Genomic DNA, 13707 nt, shown 5'->3' on the forward strand with positions numbered 1-13707 from the left:
CAGGCAAGAAGGGGCTGGAAAGAAGTATTCCAAGTCATGAAATCCAAAGACCTACAGCCAAGATTGCTTTATCCAGCAAAACTTTCATTTAGAATGGAAGGACAGATAAAGTGCTTCTCAGATAAGGTCAAGTTCAAGGAGTTCATCATCACCAAGCCCTTATTATATGAAATGCTAAAGGGACTTATATAAGAGAAAGAAGATGAAAAATATTAACATTGAAAGGACAGCAAACACACAGCTATTAACAACCACACCTAAAACAAAAGCAAACCAAGAGGACAGCTAGATCAGGAGTGGAACCATAGAAATGAAGAACACATGGAGGGTTAGCAACAGGGGAGTGGGAGGGGGAGAAGGGGGGAGAAGGCACAGAAAATAGCATAGACAGTAGGTAGAAAATAGATAGGGGGGAGGGCGAGAATAGTGGGGGAAATATAGAATCCAAAGAACTTGAGACACGTGGTTATAAACTAAGGGGGGCAGAATGGTGGGGGAGGGAGGGTACGGGTGGAAGGGATTGAAGGGGGGGAATAGAACAACTGTAATGGTATAATCAATAAAATATATTTTTAAAAAAAGAGTTTTACTTTGTCTAATTTAGGTTCTACATTTGAACTGAAATAATATTATAAAATGTATAAATTTAGAAATTTAAATTCTTTCTTAAAAACTATGTTGCAAAAGGATCCCACTGTGTTTTAAATCATTCCATTAAGAGTCTTTAGCCCTGGCTGGTGTAGCTCAGTGGATTGAGCACAGGCCTGCGAACCAGAGGATCGCGGTTCGATTCCCAGTCAGGGCACATGCCTTGGTTGCCCACAGGTTCCCTGCAGGCCAACTCCCAGCAGGGGATGCACAAAAGGCAACCATACATTGATGTTTCTCTCTCTCTCTCCTTCCCCTCTAAAGATACATAAATAAATAAATAAAATCTTTAAAAAAAGAGTCTTTAAAATTATGTATTTAAGTGAAGATACATATTTTGCTTAAAATAATAACTCGCTCTAGAATCAGAAATTCTTAATAACCAAATAGTAAAACATCAAATTTCAGAAAATTCATTGTTGCTTTCAAACTTTTTATTGCAATTACAGTTGACTTTCAGTATTATATGAGTTTCAGGTGTACAGCATAGCGGTAAGAGATTCACATCAATCATGAAGTGATCGCCCCAATAAAGCTGGTATTCCCCTGACACCAGACATAGTCATTACAGTATTACTGATTGTGTTCCCTATACCACGTTTTGTATTCCCATGACTATTTCGTAACTACCCATTTGTGTTTCTTAATCCCTTCACCGTTTTGCTACCTGCCCACCGTCCCTACCACCACCATTTGTTCTCCGCACCTGTTAGTTTCTTTTTTGTTTGTTTGTTAGATACCATGTGTAGGAAAATCATATGGTATTTGTCTTTCTCTTTTTGACTTGTGTCACTTAGTACAATACCTTCTAGGTCCATCCATGCCAATGATTTTTAACTGGTATGCAGGTAGAATTTTTAAAACATGCAATACCCGGCTATTCAGTCAGGGGCACTGATCTCTTTTCCCTTAGACTATCAAATTTAAAAAATGACAACCAACACAACAATAGCCATCTGCAGTGAAAGACGACTTTCATCTTACATCTGAATGATTCCATTTTTGTGAAACCTTACTTAGAAATGGTGTGTATTATTGTTGTTTTCAATTTGTTATTTAAAGATATATATTTTTTCTAGAATGTCATGAAGCCAAGTTTAACAAAGCTAATGACCGCTATTCAACAATCTCATGAAAACGGTAAGCTACTTGAAAGCTGGCTATACTTCTGTTATTCATTGATTTGAAGTTACAAATATTTTCATGTATTCTTTACTTTGTTTTAATGTAGCAGAAGCAAAATATGCCATTATGAGATCAGAAAATAGGGCGTTATGTGAAGACAATACTTTTCATAGTGAAAATGAAGATGTGATTGAAACTTTTCCCAAGACATCAGAAAAAGTCCAGGGCTTTTTTCAACCTGCCTTTTCGTCACTTGAACCTCTTCTAAAAGCTTCTCATATGTCCTTAGAAGTCATTGGTCTGCCAAAGGTAAGTTGTTTTGTTACTTTAACTGTTTTTTCCCCCAGGATTTTTCACATACCATACCCCTGATCCTTCTATAGTAATGATCAAGACCCTAGAAAGAAATGGAAATCCTCACGATCATAATAGAAAACAAGAATAAGAAGAAGAGCAATATATGTACAGGACTGGGATTTATACAGGTTAGTGGGCAAATATAAACAGCTCTTACATATGCCCTAATGGAAGAAATACATTGGAAAGTGACTGGAAAGAACAAGTAGATGAATGTGAAGATATGAAGGAGGGTGAGGGGGAAAAATCCATGTAAGAAGAGTAAGATGAAAGTAAAGATTGAATACAAGAGTCAAGTTGAAGAGATTATAAAAACACAACAAATAGAGGGCTTAAGTGAAGACAGAAACTCATTATATTATGAAATATGATAGAATAATTTTTAATGCAAATTAAGCAAAGAAGCCCAGGTAATGAAAAAATTGCTCAGTCTCTTCTGAATTACTTATAGCTGATTTTTATGAAGAACTAAAGGAAAATTTAATTGTAACCTTTCTCTGGTTATTAAAGTTTTAATTTGAAATTGTTTTTCTAAATCCTCACCTTTAAGTTTAATAAATTGACATTTTATATTTTATCTAATAAAACCTGAGTTCATAGATAATGCAAATTGAAATCTGTTTTAGGCCTATTAGACTTATTATGAATTATGAATTTTTGCCATTCTTTTTGATGTTGTTTCTGACCTCTTACTGTTTGGTATATACTCAGCTTTCTAAATTAACTCATCTTACACTTTGGTAATCTGAGTAGGTATTCTAGATATTTTTCTTTTCTTTTTTTCTTTGCTTGTAAAGAGATAAAATAAATAACCATGTTATATCATTTTTTTCATTAATTAAAATAGAAAATTATGATTATGGGGGACTTTTCATTTACATGGTGGCATACACAGACGTGGCTCACTTCCTTGCACAACCATATCAAAATTACTACTAAAATATAGAATAGTCATTAATCAGAACCATCAGAAATTGAGTTAAAAAAAAAAGAAATTGAGTTAAATGGAACTCTTAACAACTACAGAATTAAAGAAACCACATCAATCTAGACTAGTAGGAGAGAAACCAGCACGGAATGGGCTGTTCCCACACCCATGTGTGGTGGATAAAAATTCGGAAGGGATATCTGAGGAATGAGGAGTCCCAGCCCTATACCAGAACGCCCAGCCCAAGCTCCCAAGTGCCTGGGTACCCACAACGTCTGGCTATAAAAATCAGTGGGATTGAGTCGGTGAAAAAACTTTTGGAGTCCCAAGCAGTTCCTTGTAAAGATCCTACACACAGTCTCACCTACNAAAATATAGAATAGTCATTAATCAGAACCATCAGAAATTGAGTTGAAAAAAAAAAAAGAAATTGAGTTAAATGGAACTCTTGACAACTACAGAATTAAAGAAACCACATCAATCTAGACTAGTAGGAGAGAAACCAGCACGGAATGGGCTGTTCACACACCCATGTGTGGTGGATAAAAATTCGGAAGGGATATCCGAGGAATGAGGAGTCCCAGCCCTATACCAGAACGCCCAGCCCAAGCTCCCAAGTGCCTGGGTACCCACAACGTCTGGCTATAAAAATCAGTGGGATTGAGTCGGTGAAAAAACTTTTGGAGTCCCAAGCAGTTCCTTGTAAAGATCCTACACACAGTCTCACCTACTCAGACTCACTCCCTTTGTGTTTCAGCACTGGGGTAACAGCTTAAAAGACACCAGTGGCATACAGGGAGACACAGAAGTGCCTGGCATTGAGACAAGCAGATGCCATATGTCTTTTCTGAACCCTCCCCGCATGGAGCCACAGAGCCAGCAAGCTGGTGCCATATCTGAGATTCCATCAACCTGGCTAACACTGTTAAACATGCCCTGGAGATCCCCAGACTCCACCCCACCCAACTTACATGTCTGCCCACACTGTTTTTCCATTTGAAGGGCTGGTTTTGGCTCATACTTCACAATTTCCTAAATCCTCTCAAACAAACAACAGCTGGCCTCATTAAGTTCCAGACCGAGCAGTAGCAGCAGCAGCAGCCTATGTTCACAGCTTGGCTTTGCCTGGGAATATCCAAGCCCAGCACAAGTAGCAGCCATCTCAGATTGCTTTATAGCTCAAGCAGGGTGGCCCAGGGCAAAACACAGGTTGGGGCTGACCTTTGCCTGCACCACCTGGGAAACCCCAGGGCCTGCACATCTAGTGGGCAGCTACAGGCTGCCCCTACCACCCTACCTCTGCACAGCTGATCCTCCATGGAGGGCAGAGGTTGGTTGTCAGTGGTCACAGCCAATCCTTGCAGCTGACTGGCCTGAGTAAATTTCTCTCATTGGCCTGCCAACGGCAATTGAAGCTTAACTGTAAGAGAGGGCTGTGCTCATCCCACATGAAGGGTGCATTGAGAGTGCCCAGCTTGGGTGATAGGGAAGTCTGTGCCACTGGATCCTACAGGACACCTACTACTTTAGACCACAGTACCAAGACATGGAGTCGAGTAATTCTACCTGATACATAGAAACAAACACAGGGAGGCTGGCAAAATGAGGAGACAAAGAAACATGGCCCAAATGAAACAGATCAAAACTCCAAAAAAAGCTAAACAAAATGGAGGTAAGGAATCTTTCAGATGCAGAGTTCAAAATACTGGTTATCAGGTTGCTCAAGGAACTTAGTAAGGACCTCAGCAGCATCAAAAAAGATCCAGTCAAGACTTCCGGCCAAGATGGAGGTGTAGGTGGAATCACTGTGCCTCCTGGCACAACCAAGTTTGAAGACAACAAAGTTTTCGTAACAAAAATGCAACCAAAACACAGAAAACTGAACTGTATGGAAGTCTGACAACAATGAACCATTCAGCCAGACAGGTAAGAGGGGCAGAGTCAGCGGCTGGCGGAGGGGGACCGCGCAGGAAAAAGTGGCTGGCCAACCGAGGCGTGCAGTCAGCCTTTGGCGGATCCCAGGTGTGGGGTGGCAAGGGGCAGACCCAGTGAGGGCACAAGATGGCTGGCTGACTGCAGTCACACATTTGCGCACAGATAAACCAGGCTAAGGAGTGAACAGTGAGACAGACCACTCAGGCTAGGGCCCCAGCCATGGGAATTAGAGCCTAAAAGCACCAATTGGAAAAACGTTCGGGGTCACAGTCCCAGGAGAGGCTGCCAGGCCCACAGAGAGTTTGTTGGGGAGACCCACAGGGTACTGGAGGGTGCACAAGTCCACACACCCAGGAACCAGCAACAGAAGGGCCCAATTTGCTTGTGGGAAGCAGCAGAGGGGACCAAAATCCGAGAAAGCAGAACAAACGCCATTGCCCCTCTCTGACTTCGCCCCCACAAACAGCGTCACAACCCAGCAACTGGGTCACCCCGCCCTGGTGAACACCTAAGGCTCTGCCCCTCATACCTAACAGGTGCAAACAGACCAAAACATTATGGCTCAAGAACAGCTCAAAGCCCCAGAGCCAATGGTCACTTCTAAGTGACCAAGAGATAGCCAACTTCTCAGATGCACAGTTCAAAATACTGGTGATCAGGATGCTCACAGAACTGGTTGATGTTAGTCATAAATTAGATGAAGAAATGAAGGCAACACTAAGTGAAATGAAGGAAAATGCACAGGGAACCAATAATGATGGGAAGAAAACTGGGACTCAAATCAAGGGAGTGGACCAGAAGGAAGAAAAAAATGACCAAACAGAAAAGAATGAAGAAACAAGAAATAAACAAAAAATGAGAGGCTTAGGAACCTCCAGGACATCTTTAAATGTTCCAACATCCAAATTGTAGGGGTGCCAGAGGGGAAGAGGAAGAGCGAAGAGTGGAAAATTTATTTGAACAAATAATAAAGGAGAACTTCCCCAGTCTGGCAAAGGAAATAGACTTCCAGGAAATCCAGGAAGCTCAAGAGAGTCCCAAAGAAGGTGGACCCAAGGAGGAACACAACAAGGCACATCATAATCACCCATGATTAAAATGAAGGAGAGAATCCTAGAAGCAGCAAGAGATAAGGGGACAGTCACCTACAAAGGAGTACCCATCAGACTGCCAGCAGATTTCTCAAAAGAGATCTTACAGGCAAGAAGGGGCTGGAAAGAAGTATTCCAAGTCATGAAATCCAAAGACCTACATCCAAGATTACTCTATCCAGCAAAGCTTTCATTTAGAATGGAAGGACAGATAAAATGCTTCCCAGATAAGATCAAATTCAAGGAGTTCATCATCATCAAGCCCTTATTATATGAAATGTTAAAAGGACTTATCCAAGAAAAAGAAGATAAAAAATATGAACAGTGAAAGGACAGCAAACTCACAGTTATTAACCACCACACCTAAAACAAAAGCAAACTAAGAGGACAGCTAGATCAGGAGCAGAACCATAGAAATGGAGATCACTTGGAGGGTTAGCAACAGGGGAGTGGGAGGAGGAGAAGGAGAGAAAAGGTACAGAGAATAAGTAGTGGAGACAGTAGGTAGAAAATAGGGGGAGGGCAGGAATAGTATGGGAAATATAGAATCTAAAAAATTTGTGATACATAGACATAAACTAAAGGGGGGAATGGTGGGGGATGGGTGTGCAGCGTGGAGGGGAATGAAGGGGGTGGAAATGGGATAACTGTAATGGCATAATCAATAAAATGTATTTTAAAAAAAGATCCAGTCAGAAATGAAGGATACACTAATTGAAATAAAGAACAATTTACAGAGAAACAACAGTAGAGTGCATGAAGCTGAGAATCAGACCAATGATTTGGAACATAAGGAAGCAGAAAACAACGAATCAGAAGAACAGGAAGGAAAAAGAATCCAAAAAGTGAGGGTACTATAAGCAACTTCTGGGACAATTTCAAGAGGTCCAACATTCACATCATAGGGGTACCAGAAGGAGAAGAGAAAGAGCAAGAAATTGGAAATCTATTTGAAAAAAAATGAAAGAAAACTTTCCTAACTTGGTAAAGGAAATAGACATGCAAGTCCAGGAAGCACAGAAAGTCCCAAACAAGGTGGACCCAAAGAGGACCATACCAAGACACATCCTAATTAAAATTCCAAAGCTTAAAGATAAAGGAATCTTAAAAGCAGTAAGAGAAAAGAAGTTAGTTACCTACGGGGGAGTTCTTATAAGACTGTCAGCTGATTTTTCAAAAGAAACTTTGTAGGCTAGAAGGGATTGGCAAAAAATTCTCGAAGTCATGAAAACCAAAGACCTATGGTCTTGACCTACGGTCAAAATTGCTCTACCCAGCAAAACTATCATTTAGAATCAAAGGACAGATAAAGAGCTTCTCAGACAAAAAAGACTAAGGGAATTCATCATCATCAAGCCATTATTATATGAAATGTTAAAGTACTTATTTAAGAAATAGAAGATCAAAAGTATGAACAATAAAATGACAATAAATATATAACTATCAACATTGAATCTTAAAACAAACTAAGCTAACATGAAGAACAGAGACAGAATCATGGATACAGAGAGCATTTGATGATTACCAGGTGGGTGGGGAGTGTAGGGGAATAGGTAAAGAGGTGAGAAGGTTAAGGAGTACAAATAGATAGTTACAGAATAGCCATGGGGATGTAAAGTACAGTATAGTAAATGGAGTAACCAAAGAACTTATACGCATGACCCATGGATGTGAACAATGGTGGGGGCATTTCCTGAGTGAGTGCGGGGTGAGGGGTGGAGGGAGGCCAAAGGGGAAAATCAGGACAATTGTAATAGCATAATCAATAAAATATAATTTAAAGAAATAAAAATGAAATTTATGATTATATAAGAGATTCTTAATCTCTGTTCATTAAATTTTAAGGTGAAATGCTCCTAAGGAAAATAAAAATTACTTTTTTCTGTAGAGATTCAGTGACATACAGTGACATGCAGTGTTATTAAGTATTTATTTCATGTGTACAGCACAGTGGTTTGAGAATTATATAATTTATAAAGTGATTTCCCTGATAATACTAGTACCTACCTGGCACCACATGGTTATTACAATATTATTGACTATATTCCTTATTCTGTACTTTACATCCCTGTGACGGTTTTGTAACTTTCTTTTCCCTTCACCTTTCATTTACCCTCAACTCCTCTCTCATCCAGCATCCCTTCAGTTTGTTCACTCTATGTATGAATGTGTTTCTTCTGTTTTCTTTGTTTGTTTTGTTCTTTATATTCCACATATTAATGAAGTCAGATGGCACTTGTCTTTCTTTGTCTGACTTATTTCACTTAGCATAATTCCCTATAAGTCCATCCATATCACAAATGGTAAGATTCTGTTCTTTTTATGGCAGAATAATATTCCATTGTAAAATTTACTAAGTCTGTATCCATTTATCTGTTGATGGGCACTTGTGTTGCTTTCATATCTTAGCTATTGTAAATAATGCTGCAGTGAACATAGGGTTGCATATATCTCTTTGAATTAGTGTTTTGGATTTCTCACATACATCCCCAAGAGTGCAATTGCTATATCGTATGATACTTCCATTTTTAATTTTTTTGAGGAAACTCCACACTGTTCTCCATAGTGGCTGCACCAATCCACATTCCCACCATCACTGCACAAGGATTCCCTGTTCTCCATATCCTCACCAACACTTGTTTGGTGATGTATTGATGATAGCCATTATGACAGGTGTGAGGTGATTTCTCGTTTTTCTTGACAATGAAATACTTTTCATATATCTGATTGCCATCTGTATGTACCCTGTGGAGTAATGTTTATTCAGGCTTTTGCCCATTTTAAATTAGATTATTTTTAGGAGTGGTATGAGTTATTTATATATTTTACATATTAACCCTTTAATAGATGTATCATTAGTTAATATGTTCTCACATTCATTTGATTGTCTTTTTGTTTTGTTGATGGTTTTCTTTGCTGTGAAAAACATTTTAGTTTATAGTGTCATTTGTTTATTTTTCTTTTGTTTCCCTCACCCAAGGAGATAACATTAAAAAATATTACTAAGACATTACTGTCAGAGATTACTCCCCATGATTTTTTCCAAAAGTTTTAATGGTTTCAGGTCTTACATTTAAGTCTTTAATCCATTTTGAGTTTATTCTTATATATGGTGTAAGAGGTGGTTTAGTTGTTGGTTTGGGTTTGTTTTTTTTTTTTGCATGAATCTCTTTTCATATATTAATTGACCATATAGGCATGGCTTTATTTCTGGGCTCTGTATTCTGTTCTATTGGGCTATATGTATGTTTTTGTGTGGGTACCATGCTGTTTTGATTACTATAGTTTGATGTCAGGTAGTGTGATACTTCCAACATCATTCTTCTTCCTTACGATTACTGTGGTATTTAAGGTCTTTTGCTCTAGTTCTGTAAAAAAAATTCTATTGATATTTTTATAGCAACTACATTGACCCTATAGATTGTTCTGGGTAGTCTGGACATTTTAATGATGTTAATTCACTCTATCCATTCTACCCATTAGCATGATACATGCTTGCATTTATTTGTATCTTCTTCCATTTTTTTCTTCAATGTCGTATAATTTTCTACGTACAAGTCTTTTACATCCTTGGTTAAATTTACTGCTATTTATTTTATTTTTAAAAATACTTTATTTCTTTATTTTAGAGGGGAAGGGAGGGAGAAAGAGAGGGAGAAAAACATCAATGTGTGGTTGCCTCTCGCACACTTCCTACTGGAGACCTGACCTGGCCCACAACCTAGGCACATGCCATGACTGGGAATTGAACCACAGTCCCTTGGCTTGCAGGCTGGTTCTCAATCCACTGAGCCACACCAGCCAGGGCAGTATTTTATTTCTTTTTGATGCAATTACAAATAGAATTGTTTTCTTAACTTCTCTTTCTTACCAGAAAGAGAATGAACTGCTTTCGTTATTGGCATATAAAAATACAACCAAAAAAATAAAATGAAATAAAAATGCAACCAATTTCTGAGTATTAATTTGTATCCTGGTACTTTACTGAATTCATTAATAAGTTCTAGTAGGTTTTTGGTGGAATTCTTCGGGTTTATTTTACTTTACTTTAATTTTTTTAATCCTTACTTAAGGACATGCTCCTTGATCCTAGAGAGTGAAAAAAGGAGGGAGAAAGGGAAAGAAACATAAATTTGAGAGAGAAACAACAATTGATTGCATTTTACATGCACCCAAACCAGGAACCAAACCCACAAACTGGGTATGTGCCCTGACCAAGACTTGAACCTGCAACCTTTCAGTTTGTGGGATGATGCTCCAGCCACATGAGCCACGCTGGCCAGGGCTGTTCAGGTTTTTTATGTATTGTATCATGTCATCTTCAAATAATGACAGTATTACTTCTTCCTTTCCAATTTGGATATCTTTTATTTTTTTTTCTTGTCATACTGCTGTAGCTAGGACTTCCAATGGTACGTTGAATGGAAGTTGTGAAAATGGACTTAAAACATACTATAATATGAGATAAAGGACATTATATAATAATAAAAGGATAACAGCAACAAGAGGATATAATCCTTCTAAGTATGTGTGCACTATACATAGGAGCACCTAAATATTTTATTTATTTTTTCTCATATTTTTTGTTGATTTTGCTATTACATTTTTCACAACTTTCCTCCTTTATCCCCACTCCGCCCTGCCCCCCAGCCCTCCAGCATTCGCCCCCTTAGCTCATGTCCCTGGTTTGTACATAAGTTCTTTGAGTCCTCTGTTTCCTGCATGATTTTTGATCTCTCCCCATCTAATTTATGCCTACTAACCATGCTTCTTCTTCCCTGTACCTTCTTCCCCATTCCTCCCTTCCCCCACCTCACTGAAATCCCTCCATGTGATGTCCATTTCTCTGCTTCTGTTCCTGTTCTAGTTGTTTGCTTAGTTTTTCTTTTATTTCTTTTCTTTTATTGTTTTTCTTTTCTTTTAGGTTGATTTGTTGATAGTTGTGAGTTTGTTGTCATTTTACTGTTTATATTTTTTACCTTGTTTTTCTTAGATAAATCCCTGTAACATTTCAAATAATAATGGCTTGGTAATGATGAACTGCTTTAACTTAACCTTATTTGGGAAGCACTTTATCTGCCCTTCCCTTCTAAATGAAAGGCTTGCTGGCTAGAGTAATCTTGGATGTAGGTCCTTGCCTTTTATGACTTGGAATTCTTTCCAGCCCCTTCTTGCCAGCAAGGTTTCTTTTGAGAAATCAGCCGATAGCCTTAGGGGCACTCCTTTATAGGTAACCCTCTCCTTTCCTCTTGCTTCTTTTAGGATTTTTCACTTTATCTTTAATCTTGGGTAACTTAATTAATCATGTGCCTTGGTGTATTCCTCTTTGGGTCCAACTTCTTTGGGACTCTGAGCTTTCTGGACTTCCTAGAAGTCTATATCCTTCACCACATTGGGGAAATTTTCCTTCATTATTTGTTCAAACAAGTTCCCAGTTTCTTGCTGTTGTTCTTCTCCTTCTGGCACCCCTATATTTCAGATATTGAAACGTTTCACATTGTCCTAGAAGTTTTTAAGACTCTCTTCACTTTTTTGAATTCTTGTTTCTTTATTCTGTTCTGGTGGGATGTAATTTTTTGTTGTTGTTTCAAATCATTGCTTTGAGTCCTGATTTCCTTCCTGTCACTGTAGGTTCCCTTTATTTTGATTTATTTCCTTTTGGGTATCTTTCATTTCTTATTTCATTTTTCGACCAAGCTCCGTCAGGTCTGTGAGCATTTTGATTACCAGGGCTTTAAATTCTCCATCAGATAGTTTGGCTATCTCGTCATCATTTATTTCTCTTTTTGCTCTTTTGCTGTGTTCTTTTGTTTGGGCCATATTTCTTTGTCTTGGTGCACCTGATAAGTTTTAAGGGGACGGGACGGGGACTTAGGTATTCCCCCAGGCAGGGCAACCCTCTTTGCTGCGCTGCCTATGGGGGAGGGGCCAGAGAGGGAGCAATGCAGCTCCCCTGCTCCTCTATCATACTTTCCAACGGACCTCTCGGACCTCTCGTGTGAGACTGGGAGTTTCTCCCACTGTGGCAACCACCATAGTCCATTGTCAACTTTGAGTCTCAGTTTCCCCATAAGTCAGCCCCGCCTGCACAGCCTGCTGCCTTGCTGTAGCCAGCCCTGCCACCGAGGTCTGAAGCCTTACCTGTCTGGTTGTTCTGATTGATTTTTTCTTTCATTCCTCTATTATTGGAGTTCCATGCAGTTTGATTTCTCTGGCACTTCTGGTTGTTTATTGGTTTTAGATTGGTTGTTATCCTCCCTTTGGTTGTATAAGGAAGCAAAGGTTTTCTACCTACCCCTCTGTCTTGGTTGGAACTTTCAGGAGCACCTAAATACATAAAGCAAATCATGATAGGCATAAAGGGAGAGATCAACAGTAATACAGTCATAGTAAGGACTTTAATACCCCATTGACGTCAGTGGATAGATCTTTCGGACAGAAAATCTACAAGGTAGTAACAGCCTTAAATGACACATTAGACCAGATGAATTTAATTGGTATTTTTAGAGCATTTCCCCCCTCCACAAAAAAGTAGAATATATATTTTTAAGTACACATGGAACATTTTATAAGATAGACTGCACTTTAAGCCATGAAACAAATCTTAATAAATCTAAAAAATTAAAATTATGTCAAGCATAGTTATTGACCACAAATTACAAGAAGAAAACTAAAAAATACACAAACACCTGGAGGCTAAATAATATATTATTAAACAAGGAATGGATTAAAAATGAGATCGAGAAAGAAATAAATGTTTCCTTGAAACAAATGGAAATTCATAGCAATACAGGCCTACATCAAGAAACAAGAAAAATCTCAAGCAATTTAACCTTACACCCAAAGGAACTAGAGAAAGAACAATAAGCAAAGCTAAAAATGAGTAGAAGAAATGAAAGAAATAATAAGGATCAGAGTAGAAATAGATAAAGTGGTCTAAAAAATACAAAATATCAATGAAACCAACAGCTGGTTCTTTGAAAGGATAACCAAGGTTGATAAACCTTTTATCAGACTCATTGAAAAAAAGAGAGGATCCAAAGAAGTAAAATCACAAATGAAAGAAGTGGCAACTGACAACACAGAAATGCAAAGGGTTATAAGAAAATACTAAAAATAATTGTATGACAACAAATTGGACAATCTGGAAGAAATGGATAAATTCCTAGAAACATAGAATCTCACAAAACTGACTCAAGAAGAAATAGAAAATCTGAACAGATAGATTACTACCAATGAAATCAAATCAGTAATCAAACAACTCTCAGCAAACAAAAGTCCTGAACTAGATGGTTATACTGGTTAATTTTACCAAATATTCAATGATGAACTTACATCTAAAACTATTCCAGAAAATTCAAGAGTAGTGAAGACTTCCAAGCTCTTTTTACAATGCCAGCATTATCCTGACTCCAAAAGCAAACAAAGATATTCCAAAAAAAGAAAATTATAGGCCAATATTACTGATGAATGTAGTTGTAAAAATCCTCAATAAAATATTAGCAAATGAAATTCAGCAATACATTAAAAAGATTATACACCATCATCAAGTGGGATTTATTCCTGGCTGCAAAGTTTGTTCAATATCCACAAATGAATTAATACCAAATACCAAATAAAAGG

The 13707-nt window shown here is 38.2% G+C and overlaps 1 protein-coding gene across 3 annotated transcripts in view; it reads left to right on the top strand.

Annotated features, from left to right (window-relative positions):
* The window catches only part of ANKRD26 (ankyrin repeat domain 26), a 149565-nt gene that overhangs the window by 22449 nt on the left and 113409 nt on the right, over positions 1-13707 (top strand). For all 3 annotated transcript variants that reach the window (XM_037051046.1, XM_037051048.1, XM_037051047.1), the window contains exons 9-10: positions 1728-1788; positions 1880-2082. In XM_037051046.1, coding sequence (XP_036906941.1) covers positions 1728-1788; positions 1880-2082 — 264 coding nt within the window. The remainder of the gene's footprint in view (positions 1-1727; positions 1789-1879; positions 2083-13707) is intronic.

The sequence above is a fragment of the Sturnira hondurensis genome, unplaced genomic scaffold, assembly GCF_014824575.4.
Source record: "Sturnira hondurensis isolate 20B ecotype Veracruz unplaced genomic scaffold, ASM1482457v3 Scaffold0007036, whole genome shotgun sequence".
Taxonomy (NCBI): domain Eukaryota; kingdom Metazoa; phylum Chordata; class Mammalia; order Chiroptera; family Phyllostomidae; genus Sturnira; species Sturnira hondurensis.